At 42.4% G+C, this 15,182-nt stretch overlaps 1 protein-coding gene across 4 annotated transcripts in view; it reads right to left on the bottom strand.

The window, feature by feature from the left end:
- LOC147621576 (putative histone-arginine methyltransferase CARM1) overlaps positions 1 to 15,182 on the bottom strand; it is a 125,851-nt gene that overhangs the window by 84,506 nt on the left and 26,163 nt on the right. For all 4 annotated transcript variants that reach the window (XM_086824366.1, XM_086824367.1, XM_086824368.1 and 1 more), the window contains exon 3: positions 13,160 to 13,228. In XM_086824366.1, the coding sequence (XP_086680492.1) occupies positions 13,160 to 13,228 (69 nt within the window). The remainder of the gene's footprint in view (positions 1 to 13,159; positions 13,229 to 15,182) is intronic.

Below are 15,182 nucleotides of genomic sequence, written 5' to 3'. Positions count from 1 at the left end.
AGTACCGGCTGGATACTGAATACACCGCGGAAGATGCACCTGCCAACCTGTCTCTTAAGACACAATGTCACCCTGAACAGCAAAGAAATCTGCTTGGCTCCGAATCCCCACACCAGCCTGCAAGGAACTCCATTCACCCCAACAGTGGACAATGAGCACATCACGTCCCAGAACCTCGAACAATGAACTTGGAACACATCCAATCCATAGCTTCTGCTACACCGAGCAATGAATCTGCAACACAACCGATCCATAGCTATCAAAATTGACCTTTACCTGCCAGATTATTATGCTTGAACTCCAATACATGTGTCTCATGCACCAAAAAACAAGAGCTCTTGATAGCCCCGTCTCCCACCCTCTGGCTGGAAGCAAATGGGGAGAAACTATTTGCATAACTAGAGAAGAACGCCATTCTAGTCCTCCCAGGCCGGAAGTGCCATGGGAGCCCTAGATGAGTCACTAGAAGCATCTACCCTTCTTCAAGCAAAGGGCAAAAGAAAATGGCAGTCCAAGGTTTCCACCAGCAACAAAGGTTACCACAAATCTGCCAACAATCCCTCTCATAAAGAGCTTCCTTGTCATTAATGTGGTCTCAAAGGTCACATTCAACCTGATTGTCGCAAGAAGAAGAGAGAACGTGGTTCTCCTAAGAAACCTCCCAATCAACAAACCTCCTCATCCACCATCCAAACTCAAAAATCCTCATCCACCATCCAAACTCAAAAATCCTCTTCCACCAAGAAGACTGTCTTCATCGGTATTGCGGAGCTTCCCTCTAACTCTACTGTTCCTTCCACCTCGCGTCTTATGGATTGGGTGGTTGATCTTGGATGTACTACTCAAATGACTCCTGACAAGACCATTCTTCATGACATTCATCCCAGCTCTTCGACGGTGTCCATTGGTGATGCTTCCAACTTGGAAGCCTCTTCGATTGGTAATGTGCAACTTAACTCTTCCACGGGCCAGTCTTCTACCATTCGGGATGTGCTTCATGTTCCCAAGCTTTCCAACAATCTTCTCTCAATTTTTCAGACTGCGGAAAAAGGATATGGTGTCTACTTCGACAACTCTGTCCTCAAGATCATCGACACCGGCACCTTGCAGATTGTTGCCACAAGTATCCAAGAAGGTGGTCTTTATCGATTGAAGGACTTTGGAGGCTCTTTGATTGAGTCCCAATCTCATCTGCTGCAACTTCTTCACAGCTATCATGCCTTGGTAGCTCATGTGGATACAGATTTGTGGCATGCTCGCTACAAGCATCTGAATTATACTTATTTGTGGCTGTTGTCTTCTCAACAGATGGTCGAGGAATTTCTACCACTCAAACCATCCCACTCCACTTGAGTGGCTTGTCTTCATGGCAAATAACACCGAGATGCCTTTCCTCACAAGGCTTCTCATCGAGCTTCTCATATTCTGGAGTTCATTCATATAGACCTGTGAGGCCTGTGGGAACAGATCTGAGGGCGGCGGTAGGGCGGCTGCTCTAAGGGCAGATGCAGAGGGCAGTAGGGGAAACCCTAACCCTAATGCTCGGAAACCTTGATGCAGGATGCACAGAGAAACCCTAACCCTAATGCTCTGATACCCATGTTCGGTATGGGGGAAGAACCTGCACACAAACACACACACACACAAAGCTACAAGAGAGAGAAAACGAGTGAAGCTCAAGAGTGCTGAAAAAGATATACTCAATAATTAAAAAATGAAAGTACAATGTGAGTACATAAAGTGGCCTAGGACAAAGTGCCCAACACACATAAGTGTGTTCACACGGGAAAAAACCTGTGTCCAGTCACAGGGAAAAAGTGCCCGTGAGTAACCTGTGTTCACACCTGAACTAGCTGGGAGTGGTCATGACCAACAATTATGCATAATGTATGTATATGTATATATTATGCATACCTATATACATGTATGCAAACATTCATGTGTATGTACACATGTATGTATGTATATATAAACCGCACAATGGCAAGCTAGTGCCATTGTCCTTAAATCGTAAAACAAGGATTGACGCAACAAGGTTTTCTTCCTCAAAAATGTCCCCTAAAGGTGCCACATCATGTGTTAGCGAAAGAAGTGGTGATTGTGCATTGTGCCAATCTCCTTCAACACAACACAACACGTGAAAATCTTGAGAAATTCATGACAGAAATTTGTCGTAGTCCATAGAATACAATCCATTGTTTCATTCAATGGGTTTGACCCCTAAGACTTTTAACAAAGCTCCACAACTGTGTCAAAGAAGATATTTTCAGAAAAAAAGAGCAAAGCAAAAACCATTGTCTCACACTGCTAGAGAACTAGGAAGGAGGACCAGTAAGGTTCCAAAGAACTGCAGTACAGAAGTTTATCCATCCTTAATGAGCTGATCACAAACTCAAGGAATCCTCAACACAGTAGACAGATGTCAACGTAGCTCCAATCAACAATAGTAGCTAAGGCATTCTCTTCCAAGGAAAAAGCAAGAGTTGACCCATCACAACTCTAGTTCTCCTCCAAACACACCGATGCTCTCCGCTCACTCTCTACCACACGGCTCCCGAGTCGCTATTGGTCAGCTCAGAGTTTCATCACACCGATTGGAGATTGAGACTGGCAGAGCAGCACGGTGTCGTGCCATGGCACGTCTATGATGTGAAACCGTGCATGTGAGGCTGTCAAATACACATCCAGATGCATGAGGTTATGTGCCATGACGAATCATTATATGATGCCTGAGTATATATGTTCATATTGTAGATAAGGTTCAATAAGATGAGCTGAGGCTGAGCCAGGTTTTGAAGCCTTTGACAGTGTGGTGTGAATTGTGGAGGATTTTTTTTTATGCTTATGGAGAATTTTGGAGCCAGCAGATATCTTGTGCCTTGATAGGACTGGATTTTGCCTGTGACATTAGCACTGAGACAGAGAACTTAATGGTGCATTGGTCGGGATCTTGATCGTATGCTTAAAATGGCAAAATTATATGCACAATAAGGATGCTAAATGGTACTAAGGCATGAGAAAAACCTTTAGAAAGGTTATGGTGTAAAGGTAAAAAGGAGTTTGATTATATATATATATATATATATGGTCAACACTCCATAACAATGGGAAAAAGGGAAAATAATAGGTGCATTGAAGGCTTTAACCTTAATGCTAAGGTTATGCTTTGTAACCTTAGTGCTAAGGTTAACAAAGCTTTTGGTGAATTTTCTAGAAAGCGTGGAAACGAAAATGCGCAGCCTTTCCTTATGGCATGCACAGCTGGCAGAATGTGGTGGGGGGGCTACCGAGATCGCCGCGGGAAAAGGGAGAAAGGGACCGGAAAGAAACGTCGATGGCAGAGAGGAGGAAAAAAATATATGCAGCGTTGAAGTTCAGCGTCGAATCAACCAGAGAATATAACTCTTTGAATATAATATCTGTTTATGCTTTGTAGGTGCTAGAATTAGAGAGTAATTCTAGAGCTACTCAATGATGTAATTATTGGGAAAATTATTTTCAAACCCGTCTGCAGCGATGCTTCTCCACTTGATTTTCCCTCGCATAATCGGCGAGCTATATATGTTTGGAAAAACAAATTAGAAGATCCACGTGTGCAAATCGTAAGTGGAGTTTTCTTTTGTTATTTATTCTCTTAAACTTGCTCTATGTGAATGGAGAAAATCGAATGTTTGAAACATCAAAAAGAAAATGGAAATAAATAGTGAGACCATGGGGAAAAGGCTAAAGAATTTGAAGCTCGGTGATTGGTGAAAAATGCATTGAAGCTGAGGGAAATTTGCCTTACTTTCTTCTCATATGGATTTGAAAATTATGAGTATGTCAAAGCTATGCCAAATGCAAAATTTTGCTTGTGAGATGTTAGGATATTAAGGCAGGTTTTCAGGTGATAAAGGATATCTCGAAATAATGGTTTTAAGGGCACTGGATGTAACACATGTATACTGGAAAAATTAGAAAGCTTTATTATGCCCACATGAAAATGGTTCAAAGGATTTCATGCAAATCTGTGCATTCAGCTAAATGAATTCAAGGATGTATTGAGGGAAGAGGACACATGTATTTATCAATGGAAATAATGATGTTCAATACTCCTTGGGGAATCTTGTACGTGAAATACCTTGTGGGATTTGACATTCACTCTCACAGCTAAAAGTTTCGTACTTTCCCGGCTATACCGCCCACGTCACGACAGCTTTGGTGAACCCGACGTGAAACTGCTGGGGTGAGAGTGTGGTGAAACATACAGCGAAGCTATGGCTGAGAATTCTGAGGGCCAGGGGGTTCATTTTGACCCCGGAGTTATGCAGATGTTCCAAATGTTTTCCATGTACATGCAACAGCAACAAGCTGCTGAGAAGGGACAGATTTCCATGACCAAAGCCTTACAATCAATTGTGAAAAAGGTAGATCAATTTGATGGGAAGGACATTACAAAGTATCTGCGCAATTATATAAAGGAGATGGAGCTAAATAGGGTGACCGAGGAGGATATGGTTCGAAGTTTCGAGTTGGTATGCGTTCCTGAAATAAGAGAGCGCATAAAAGGATTGCAGACAGCACAGGGTGGCAGAAATTGGGAAGAATTCAAGCTTGCCTTAAAAGATGAATACTTCATGGAGGATTCTGAGCGAGTAACCAAACGAACTTTTTTGGAATGGGTCACAAAACCTAAAATGGGAATTTCTGCCACAGAATTGCTAAGGGAGTTTGAGAAGCGTTATGCCCAGTTGTCAAGAATAGAGCGTGCAACTTTGGACAGAGAAAAGACAGAGCTCTTCTTGCAGGCAGCTGGGAAAGATCTCCAGGAGACATTGGAAATCCTCCTTGAGGATAAAAATACAGAGCAAGGATTAAAGAGTGATTGGAATGATGTTGAGGATGCAGTCACTATGTTAGCAAAGCGGCAGCGGAGGAGGGATAAAATGGTGATGGGATCTGCAACTCCCATAGCTGCTGTTACCCCTGAGAGTTTATCCAAGCCAGCTGCCACAATTCCTAAGATAGATGGGCCGATGGATGAGCTTATCAAGGGTATGCGTGATTTAAAATTAAAGATGTCCAGGATCGAAGAAAAAGGTCTACCATTGGGGCAGGCTTCTATGCAAAGGCCTCAAATTAAAGAAGGGTTTACATATAGATGCATATGGTGTGATGACCCAGAGCATGCAAAGAAGGATTGTACCAGCTATAAAGAAGCTCTTAAAAATCAACTTGTGTTCTTCAAAGATGGGAAAATCCATCTTACAGAGACTGGTCTTCCGCTGAGTACAAACTTTGGGAAAGGAGGGATGAAAAAGCTGGTAGAGGATATGGTTGCTAGTCATGCCATTTCTATGGTCGAGGCAGCAACCTATGGATTAAAGGTTGGTCAACAAAAGCAGGGATTTGAGAATGATGAGGATTATGAGAATGAGAATTTTTGGCCGTCAACAATGGAATTAATTGCATCAAGGAAAGTGTCAAAGCAAGCTTTGCATGAGGCAGGTGATTGTATACGCCTTGAGACTGGCTGGGAGGAGCCTGTGGATTCTTTATCCATTCATGCCTATATTGCCAAATGCCAAAATAATGAGGCACAGGTAGAGGAGAAACGTAAAAGGGAAAATGAGGAAGGAGGGCCATCAAAAAGAGTTACACGTGGAAGTGAAAAGAAGGATCCTGGGCCATCACATACGCCTCCACAGCAAAGCAGACCTCCACATGATGTTTCAATGGAAGAAGTGCCAGTTAAAATGAAGGAGAAGGGTAAAGGGAAAAGTCCACTCTACAAGCTTCAATCTGATATTGAAGTTGCAACAGATCTCAAAAAGGTGCTTGAAGAGAGAATTCTAAACAGCAGGGTGGAATTCACACTAGGGGAAGTCTTGGGGATTGCAAAGAAAGAATTTCATGATGAGATAATTGATATTATACGAAGAAAAAGGCAGTCCATAATTGAATCTATTCCATCACAAGGGGAAGCAAGCACTTCTAAGACTCATGGTGTACAGGTACAGAAAAAGGAAGAGAGAGAAAATGTGGTGGAATGTAATCACTCTGCTGATGGGGCACGACAAGTGCGTTTTGTGGAAGAGGATGATGAAAAAGAAGTTCTTACAAAGAGTCATTACTCCAGGAGCCATTGGGCAAGAGCCACCACTGAAACCCTTGTCAAGATAGGTGATTTGGAAGAGCCATATGTCGCTCTAATTGATCATGGGTCTGAAATAAATCTTATGGCTAAAAATCTCTACAACAAATGTAAGTGGCCAATGGATGTGGATCATGGGTGGATGATTAAAGCAGCTAATAATTCATCTGGAGAGCTTTATGCAGCATGTCCAAATGTAAGGGTAACTATAGGGGATGTGAAGGATGATCAGAATTTCTTTGTTCAGGAGATGTCATCGTATCCCCTCATTCTTGGGCAACCCTACATTACAGCTGTAAGGATGGAAACAAAGGTTTTGGATGATGGTTCAGCTTATGCAAGAATAAGGAGTAAAGATGGCAAAAAGGCTGTTCAGTTTTTGACAGTTTGCATTAATCATGAAAGGAATCGTGAATTTCTTAGGGCACAGTCACTCCCAAAGATAAACAGAGAGTTTATGAATTACAGGGAGATGAGGGATTTTGGCCAGGTGCCATTGTAAAGCGGGATTCCAATGGTACAAGGGGAAATGAGTTCTCGCAGGACTCAATCAATGTAAATAGTTTTTCAGCAAATTTTCAGGGATTCTCCAGCTATGGGTCACTGGTTTTTGTAAAAAGCAAGGATTTAAAGCGTGGCATGCAAAAACATATACAAAATGAACAAAAAAGTTTTGAGCAGTGTGGTCTTTTGGAGAAGAATGAGTTTATTTCAGGGGTGCTTGATGAGGTGTCATTTATAGATACTATGGATGTACTTTTTGATATGAGAAGAGCATGCTTACAGGGTGGAAATGAAATGATAAAGGTGTCATCTGTGGAGATGTATGATATAATCCAGGAATTTGAGGGGGTGGAATGTAAAAACATGAATTGTGAGATGGATGCTCATGTTGATACAAAGTACAAAACGGTTGCAAAAAAGGTGAAGCCAGTTGCCTTGCCCTTGCCACCAGGAAGCAAGGAGAAGATAGATGAAGCTTCTATGCAGCCAAATCTTAGAGATCCGAAGAAAATTGGGCATAAATTTACTCAAGAAACTCTGAAAGAGTTGAAGATTGGTGAGAGGGATTTTCTGTTGCCGGTTGAAAGGGAATGCTTTGAGGAGATGCTTGTAAAACATGGGAAAGCTTTTGCCTTTCAGCCGCATGAGATAGGCTGCGTTGATCCAAGTGTAACAGCACCAATGGTGATCTTTACTGTTCCACATGTGCCTTGGAATCTGCGGCCAATTCCAGTACCAAAGGCTCTCTTGCCAAAGTTGATGGAATTACTAAAGGAAAAGATCAAGATGGGAATTTTGGCGCCTTCATGTGCCCCATATTCCAACAGATGGTTTACTGTACCAAAGAAAAATGGGACATTGCGCTTTATTCAAGACATGCAACCTGTAAACAAAGTCACAATCAGGAATGTGGGAGCAGGTCCAATTGTGGATGAGTTTGCAGAAGCATTTGCAGGGAAAGCTATATACTCTATGGGTGATCTGTATTCGGGATATGATCAGTTCCAGCTGGATATGCAAAGCAGGGACTTGACCACAATGAGAACTCCTTTGGGATTAGTAAGGATGTGTACCTTACCACAGGGAGCCACTAACTCAGTGGCACATATGATGAATGGAATGAATAAAGTCTTACGGGACTTCATACCACAAAAAACTATGCCATTTTTGGATGATGTGCCAATAAAGGGCTGTGAGGAGAGAGACAAAGATGGGAATTTGGATTCAAAAGGGTGCCGCAAGTTTGTGGCAGATCATATAAAGGATTGTGACATGATTCTATCCAGGCTTGAAGAAGTGAATCTTACTTTATCTGGGCAGAAATCAGTGTTTGGGGTTGGTGAAGTACTAATAGTGGGACATCTTTGTAGTACTAGTGGACGCCGTCCTTGTCCAGCCAAGATAGATGCAATACAAAGAATGAAGGAAATATGCATTAATGTTACAGAGCTGAGGAGATTTCTTGGAGCATGCGTCTTTTATGTTATTTGGATCCCACATTATGCACATGTAGCAGATCCTCTTTATCAGCTTTTGAGGAAAAATCAAAAATTTTTGTGGAGTGCAGTACATATTAAAGCTATGCGGAAGCTGAAATATTTGCTCCAATCATCACCCATTTTGAGAAAGGCAGATTATGAGTGTGGCAGGCCTGTGATTGTTACAGTTGATACTAGTCCTACTGGGATTGGATGGGCAGTAGGGCAAGATGATGAGGATGATCATAGGTATGTAATTAGATTTGGAGCAAAGGTATTAAGCTTTCGACAGCGAAAGTATCCACAGATCAAGAGAGAATTATGGGGGATAGTCACTGCTCTAAAATGTGAAAAAGAATATCTTATTGGGGCATCTGTACTTGTGGAGACTGATTGCTTGCCACTTCTTGGGATGATAGCAAGTTGTACCACTCCAGATATTGCTATGCTTAGGTGGATTGCTTATATCAAGTCACTAAATCCTGAGTTTGAGCATATTGCGGGAAAAGATAATCCAGTTGCAGATATGCTATCAAGAGCCAGGTATGAAGAAGAGGAAGAGATGTTTAGTGACATTGATGATGTGGGTACAAAGTTCTATACTACAGCATATGCAAAGGGGGATCATACTTGCTTATCAAATGCACTTGAGTCTTTTATTGAGGAAATATATGAAGGAGATTGGTTGCTCATTGGTCAATATTTGAGCACTCTAACAAGGCAAGAAAATTGGTCTGACTCAGAATTTAAGAGGATCCGCAGAAAAGCATATGGTTACTTTCTAAAGGATGGGTATCTCTGGAAACATCCTAAACAGAGGAATGCTATGCCACAGAGAGTCATATGTGATAAAGAGACTCAAGGGAAGCTTGTGAAAGAATTCCATGAGAGTCTCTGGGCTGGGCATAGAAGTGTGTGGGCCACTTTTACCAAAATAAAGGAAAAATATTGGTGGAGAGGAATGTACAAGGATATTTCCCAATATGTGGAAACATGCATAGTATGCCAAATGTACTCAAATGTGAGGCATCGTGATGGCTTGCAACCAACCTACCCACCTGCCATGCACTACAAGTGGGTAGTGGATCTAGTTACAATGCCTTTGGGAATTTGGCAGATGCGGTATATAGCACTTGCAAGAGAAGATTTGACAAATCAGGTAGAAGGGCGTGCCCTTAGAACAAAGAGTACGGAAACAGTATGCAAATTTCTCTTGGAAGATGTGATCTGCCGATATGGTTGTGTTGGGAAAATAACAGCTGATAGGGGAGAGCTAGATGTTGAAGAAGCAAGGGAATTCTTCTCTAGAATTGGTATCAAACTGTCTCTAACATGTGCTTACAATCCTGAGGGCAATGGGAAAAGTGAGCGAGGACATCCTCCAATCATTAAAGCTTTGGCTAAGGCATGCAGAGAAAGGATGAGAGTGTGGCCAAAGCTGCTACCATATGCCTTGTGGGCTGACCGTACAACTCATAGCTCAGTGACAGGATACATGCCTGCTGAATTAATGTATGGTCAGAAGCCAGTGATGCCAGTTGAAGAAGTAATTCTAACTTGGAATGTATTGCCCTGGATGGAAGGATTGAGCAGAGATGACCTCCTTGCATTGCGAATAAGACAGTTGGAGAGGAGGCCTGAAGATGTAGAGCTTGCTAAAGCTCGCCTGAAAGATGCAAGGTTGAAAAATAAAGAAAGATTTGATAGTAGACACAGACTCCGGCCAAAACCTATTGAAGAAGGTGATTGGGTTCTAATGTATGATAGTAGCCTTGACAACCAATTCACTGTTCAAAGAAAATTTGCAAAAAGATGGTTTGGCCCTTACATTGTCAGGCATGTGCATGGAAATGCCACATATACTCTGTGTGAGCTTGATGGAACAGAAGTAAAGAATCTTGTGGCTGGCAAAAGAATCAAGATATTTAAAAGAAGGCATGATGGTGATCCTTTTGATTCACAAGAGATTCAGGATGAGAAGCTTGACAGTGGAAGTATGGATATGGTTGAAGAGGAAGAGGATGATCTTCCTGGAACTGCAGAAGATGAAGACGACATCCAGCTATATGTAGATCTTGATGATGATTTGGCACATACCAGAGGATGTGCAGGTTTAGAGGGGGTGGATGTCGTGCCATGGCACGTCTATGATGTGAAACCGTGCATGTGAGGCTGTCAAATACACATCCAGATGCATGAGGTTATGTGCCATGACGAATCATTATATGATGCCTGAGTATATATGTTCATATTGTAGATAAGGTTCAATAAGATGAGCTGAGGCTGAGCCAGGTTTTGAAGCCTTTGACAGTGTGGTGTGAATTGTGGAGGATTTTTTTTTATGCTTATGGAGAATTTTGGAGCCAGCAGATATCTTGTGCCTTGATAGGACTGGATTTTGCCTGTGACATTAGCACTGAGACAGAGAACTTAATGGTGCATTGGTCGGGATCTTGATCGTATGCTTAAAATGGCAAAATTATATGCACAATAAGGATGCTAAATGGTACTAAGGCATGAGAAAAACCTTTAGAAAGGTTATGGTGTAAAGGTAAAAAGGAGTTTGATTATATATATATATATATATATGGTCAACACTCCATAACAATGGGAAAAAGGGAAAATAATAGGTGCATTGAAGGCTTTAACCTTAATGCTAAGGTTATGCTTTGTAACCTTAGTGCTAAGGTTAACAAAGCTTTTGGTGAATTTTCTAGAAAGCGTGGAAACGAAAATGCGCAGCCTTTCCTTATGGCATGCACAGCTGGCAGAATGTGGTGGGGGGGCTACCGAGATCGCCGCGGGAAAAGGGAGAAAGGGACCGGAAAGAAACGTCGATGGCAGAGAGGAGGAAAAAAATATATGCAGCGTTGAAGTTCAGCGTCGAATCAACCAGAGAATATAACTCTTTGAATATAATATCTGTTTATGCTTTGTAGGTGCTAGAATTAGAGAGTAATTCTAGAGCTACTCAATGATGTAATTATTGGGAAAATTATTTTCAAACCCGTCTGCAGCGATGCTTCTCCACTTGATTTTCCCTCGCATAATCGGCGAGCTATATATGTTTGGAAAAACAAATTAGAAGATCCACGTGTGCAAATCGTAAGTGGAGTTTTCTTTTGTTATTTATTCTCTTAAACTTGCTCTATGTGAATGGAGAAAATCGAATGTTTGAAACATCAAAAAGAAAATGGAAATAAATAGTGAGACCATGGGGAAAAGGCTAAAGAATTTGAAGCTCGGTGATTGGTGAAAAATGCATTGAAGCTGAGGGAAATTTGCCTTACTTTCTTCTCATATGGATTTGAAAATTATGAGTATGTCAAAGCTATGCCAAATGCAAAATTTTGCTTGTGAGATGTTAGGATATTAAGGCAGGTTTTCAGGTGATAAAGGATATCTCGAAATAATGGTTTTAAGGGCACTGGATGTAACACATGTATACTGGAAAAATTAGAAAGCTTTATTATGCCCACATGAAAATGGTTCAAAGGATTTCATGCAAATCTGTGCATTCAGCTAAATGAATTCAAGGATGTATTGAGGGAAGAGGACACATGTATTTATCAATGGAAATAATGATGTTCAATACTCCTTGGGGAATCTTGTACGTGAAATACCTTGTGGGATTTGACATTCACTCTCACAGCTAAAAGTTTCGTACTTTCCCGGCTATACCGCCCACGTCACGACAACGGATCCCCCGAGAGGAGAGAGTATGCAGATTGTGCAGAGAGGAGGTGGAGAGTGAGGAGCATTATGTATGCAGATGCAGAGCATATACAGCCATGAGAGAGAGATATCCCATTTTATTCAGAGAGCCGCATTCCCTACGCCAGATCCTTGAGGCAGCAGACCAGCGCATACTGGGGAGATACATTCTAGACATACAGTGCCACAGAGAGACATTATTACAGGCTCAGACAGCTCCAGAGGGGGGGCGACAGACACAGATTACTACATTTTTTCAGAGATCCATCCCCCTCCCAGCCCCTACATGGCAGGGAATTACTCTCCAGAGAGCAGAGACACTTAAAGCCCGCAGGAGACAGAGGACATCTGGCTTTCGGACACCACGCCTATACCAGAGAGAGATGACAGAGATCAGAGCTCAGTTTCACAGAGAGGGTGCGGAGCGACTGGCTCGCTTCAGAGCACACCCAGGCATGTTCTTCAGAGAGCTGTGGACACCCCCTTCACTGATGTATACCATTTTATACCCCTAGTATGGTACAGGATGGAGCTAGCTAGGTTGCATATCATGATTGTATACTCCATGCATATAGCTTTGCATTCTCCTAGTAGTAGAGCTCCATCCCCTACACACCCAGATTCAGCTTTTTTTTGTTCAGTACTTTTTCATTTTGTTGGGATGACAGAGGATACCCCATACAGGTACTCCGATTTGTCTCATAGGCCGAGTTCGGTCTTTTGGAAGACGTTAATAAAATCTTTCTTTCTTTCTTTCTTTCTTTCTATCTCAAAGAAGAAGTGTGTATAAAAGATAGCACTATCTTGCATAAATACAGGAAGAGAGAACATGGAATGCTACAATGGTCGAAATTTCCTTCTAAGATGCAATGATTAGACCCAATATCATGTGCAAGATCCATGCACAAGATTGACCACAAAAATAGTCATCATTTACCCTACAATATCCAATGACATCACACCACTTGCGCCATTACATACTAAACCATTGATTTCTTCGCTTCAGCTAGCACCACTATGGTCATTGGTGAGCCACAGGCAGCTTTTGTCTATAAGAAGTAAACGGGTCTTCATCGATACAACATACACGACCCTAAGATAAAACACTGATTTCTTTTTTGCAGTCTCAAACAATTGATGGTACTGCCATCTCTCAAAACAAGAAAGAGTTAGCATGGCGAATAACCTATACATTAACACTACACTAAACAAAATCACACCCATACAATTCATCTCTCCAGGCTGCACGCTTGGCTCTTAAATTGAAAATTTTAGGAGTTTGTAAGCCACCCAACAGATGGAAAAAATTATGTCTCCACATATTCATCACCTTGGAAATAAGGGTAGAAGAACTATCGTCCACCATCCACATCTGAAAGGTTGGGCCCATCTTAAATACCTGAAATTAAGAAGGAAGAAAAAAAAAGTCAACACTTCAAACGTGAAGAAATGCTTTAGTTAACCAAACCTTGATAGCTGAAATTCAGCTTGTGCTTTTCATGAATGATCTTAACCAACCTAGTTAAAAATGTGGCAGAAAATCTGATCAAGCTTAAAAACCTCAGACTAAGAGAATAACACCATTAATTGCCACTTCGGGGAGGATTCTATTCTCGGAAGGTTTTTCTGTGTGCAGCCAGATTGAGATTGGAGTTCCTGCTTGGAAATATTATACAAAGCTCTAAAATATGGGGATTTTGATTGATAAAATTGTTTGGTATGATTTGTATCGTGTTTGGGACATTAACTTGTAAGCGTGAATTGTTTTTGAGCATGGACATTGCCTGAATTCGTGCATATGATGTCAGAATGCACAGCGGAAATGAAGACAACTGCTGTAGAAAGCAAAAACGCAGAAAAGAGAGAGAGAGAGAGAGAGAGAGAGAGAGAGAGAGAGAATCTGTATAAACTCCGCTATATACACTAGAAAATCCCGGAATGATACAAGAGAAGTGTGGGGGGCAGGGCCAATATATATGGCCCCAGGCTGCTGGTCGGCAAGCCCAAAAACAGCCGACAGCAGCCAGAGATGCTCACGACCAGCAAACAAGTCAGTCGCCCAGGAGAAAGGCAGTCGGCCAGCACTGAGGGAGAAGTCCAATAGCACCAGTCCAGTCGGCCAGCAGTAGACACAGCCGACAGCCCTCCCACAGCTAGCAAAAATGGGAAAATACTATGGAAAGTGAGGAAAAATGGGGGAACACCTAAAATGGGTGGGCACACCCACAACAGAGACCCTGGCATATACTATATAGACAAGAAATGACTGCTAACACCCCCTCTCAGATCCTGGATGTGGAACCAACCCCAATGAGCTGGAGTGCTGCCAGAGCATAGCCTGAGGTAGAGACTTCGTGAAGAGGTCTACCGCATTGTCCTCCATCAAACAATAAACAAGCACGATGTCACCAGCCAAAATCTTCTCACGAACAAAGTGATATTGTATCTCTATGTGTTTGGTCCGGGCATGGAAGACCTGGTTCCGAGCAACAGTGATACAGCTTTGGTTATCGCCATGGAAGACCGTGGGCTCCTTCTGTGGAAAGCCAATCTCGCCAAGCAACCTCCGCAGCCACACAACCTCGCAAGCAGCACCACAAGCAACCCGGTACTCTGCCTCTGTATACGACAAGGCAATAGTTACCGGCCTCTTGCTGCTTCATGATATATCTCCTGAGCCGAGGATAAAACCATAGCCTGATGTAGATCTCCTCGTGTCTGCCTCCCCAATCTGAGTCCCTCCAGCTATAAAGCCCCAACCAGATAAACCCTGCGATTAAGCATAAACATGGAAACTAAAGGACATAGCATCAAGCTCACCGCCCAACCATAGAGCCATTCAGGCTCACCCCTGAGCAAGGGGGACAGTAGCATCCAAGACATGGCTCCACGTGCAAAGTCCCTAGTGTCCCATACCACCAATAAACACCCATCGGATGTAAGCACACAGTAGTCTCAAGGCCTCGAGTCCAAGTATAAGGAGCTCTCTCTCAAAACTGACCCATAAAGTGACTTATATAGGCCTCCTATAAACCAAGAGCCAAATATAGCACATATCTCATAAAAGCTACTAATCCCCCCACTTAAGATGCCTAACCCAAGCTATGGTTAACCCAACCCGAGGGTCTTAACCTTGGTTAGCCCTGGGACGTAACATTCTTCCCCCCTTAAGAACCATTGATGTCCTCAACAATGAATTTGGGGAATCGACTCTTCAAACTACGCAATGACTCCCACGTAGCCTCGACCTCAAACCGTCCCTTCCACTTGATTAGGTACTCTGAATAAACGGTATACCGAGCCCATTTAGTACGTTGATCTAGAACCAACTAGGGCTCTAGGGGAATATACCT

Source organism: Cibotium barometz, chromosome 30 (assembly GCF_041138505.1).
Source record: "Cibotium barometz isolate CiBa-2024 chromosome 30, ASM4113850v1, whole genome shotgun sequence".
NCBI classification, from domain to species: Eukaryota; Viridiplantae; Streptophyta; class Polypodiopsida; order Cyatheales; family Cibotiaceae; genus Cibotium; species Cibotium barometz.
Note: the sequence above shows the minus strand (reverse complement) of the source record. Positions and strands in the feature narration are given on the sequence as shown.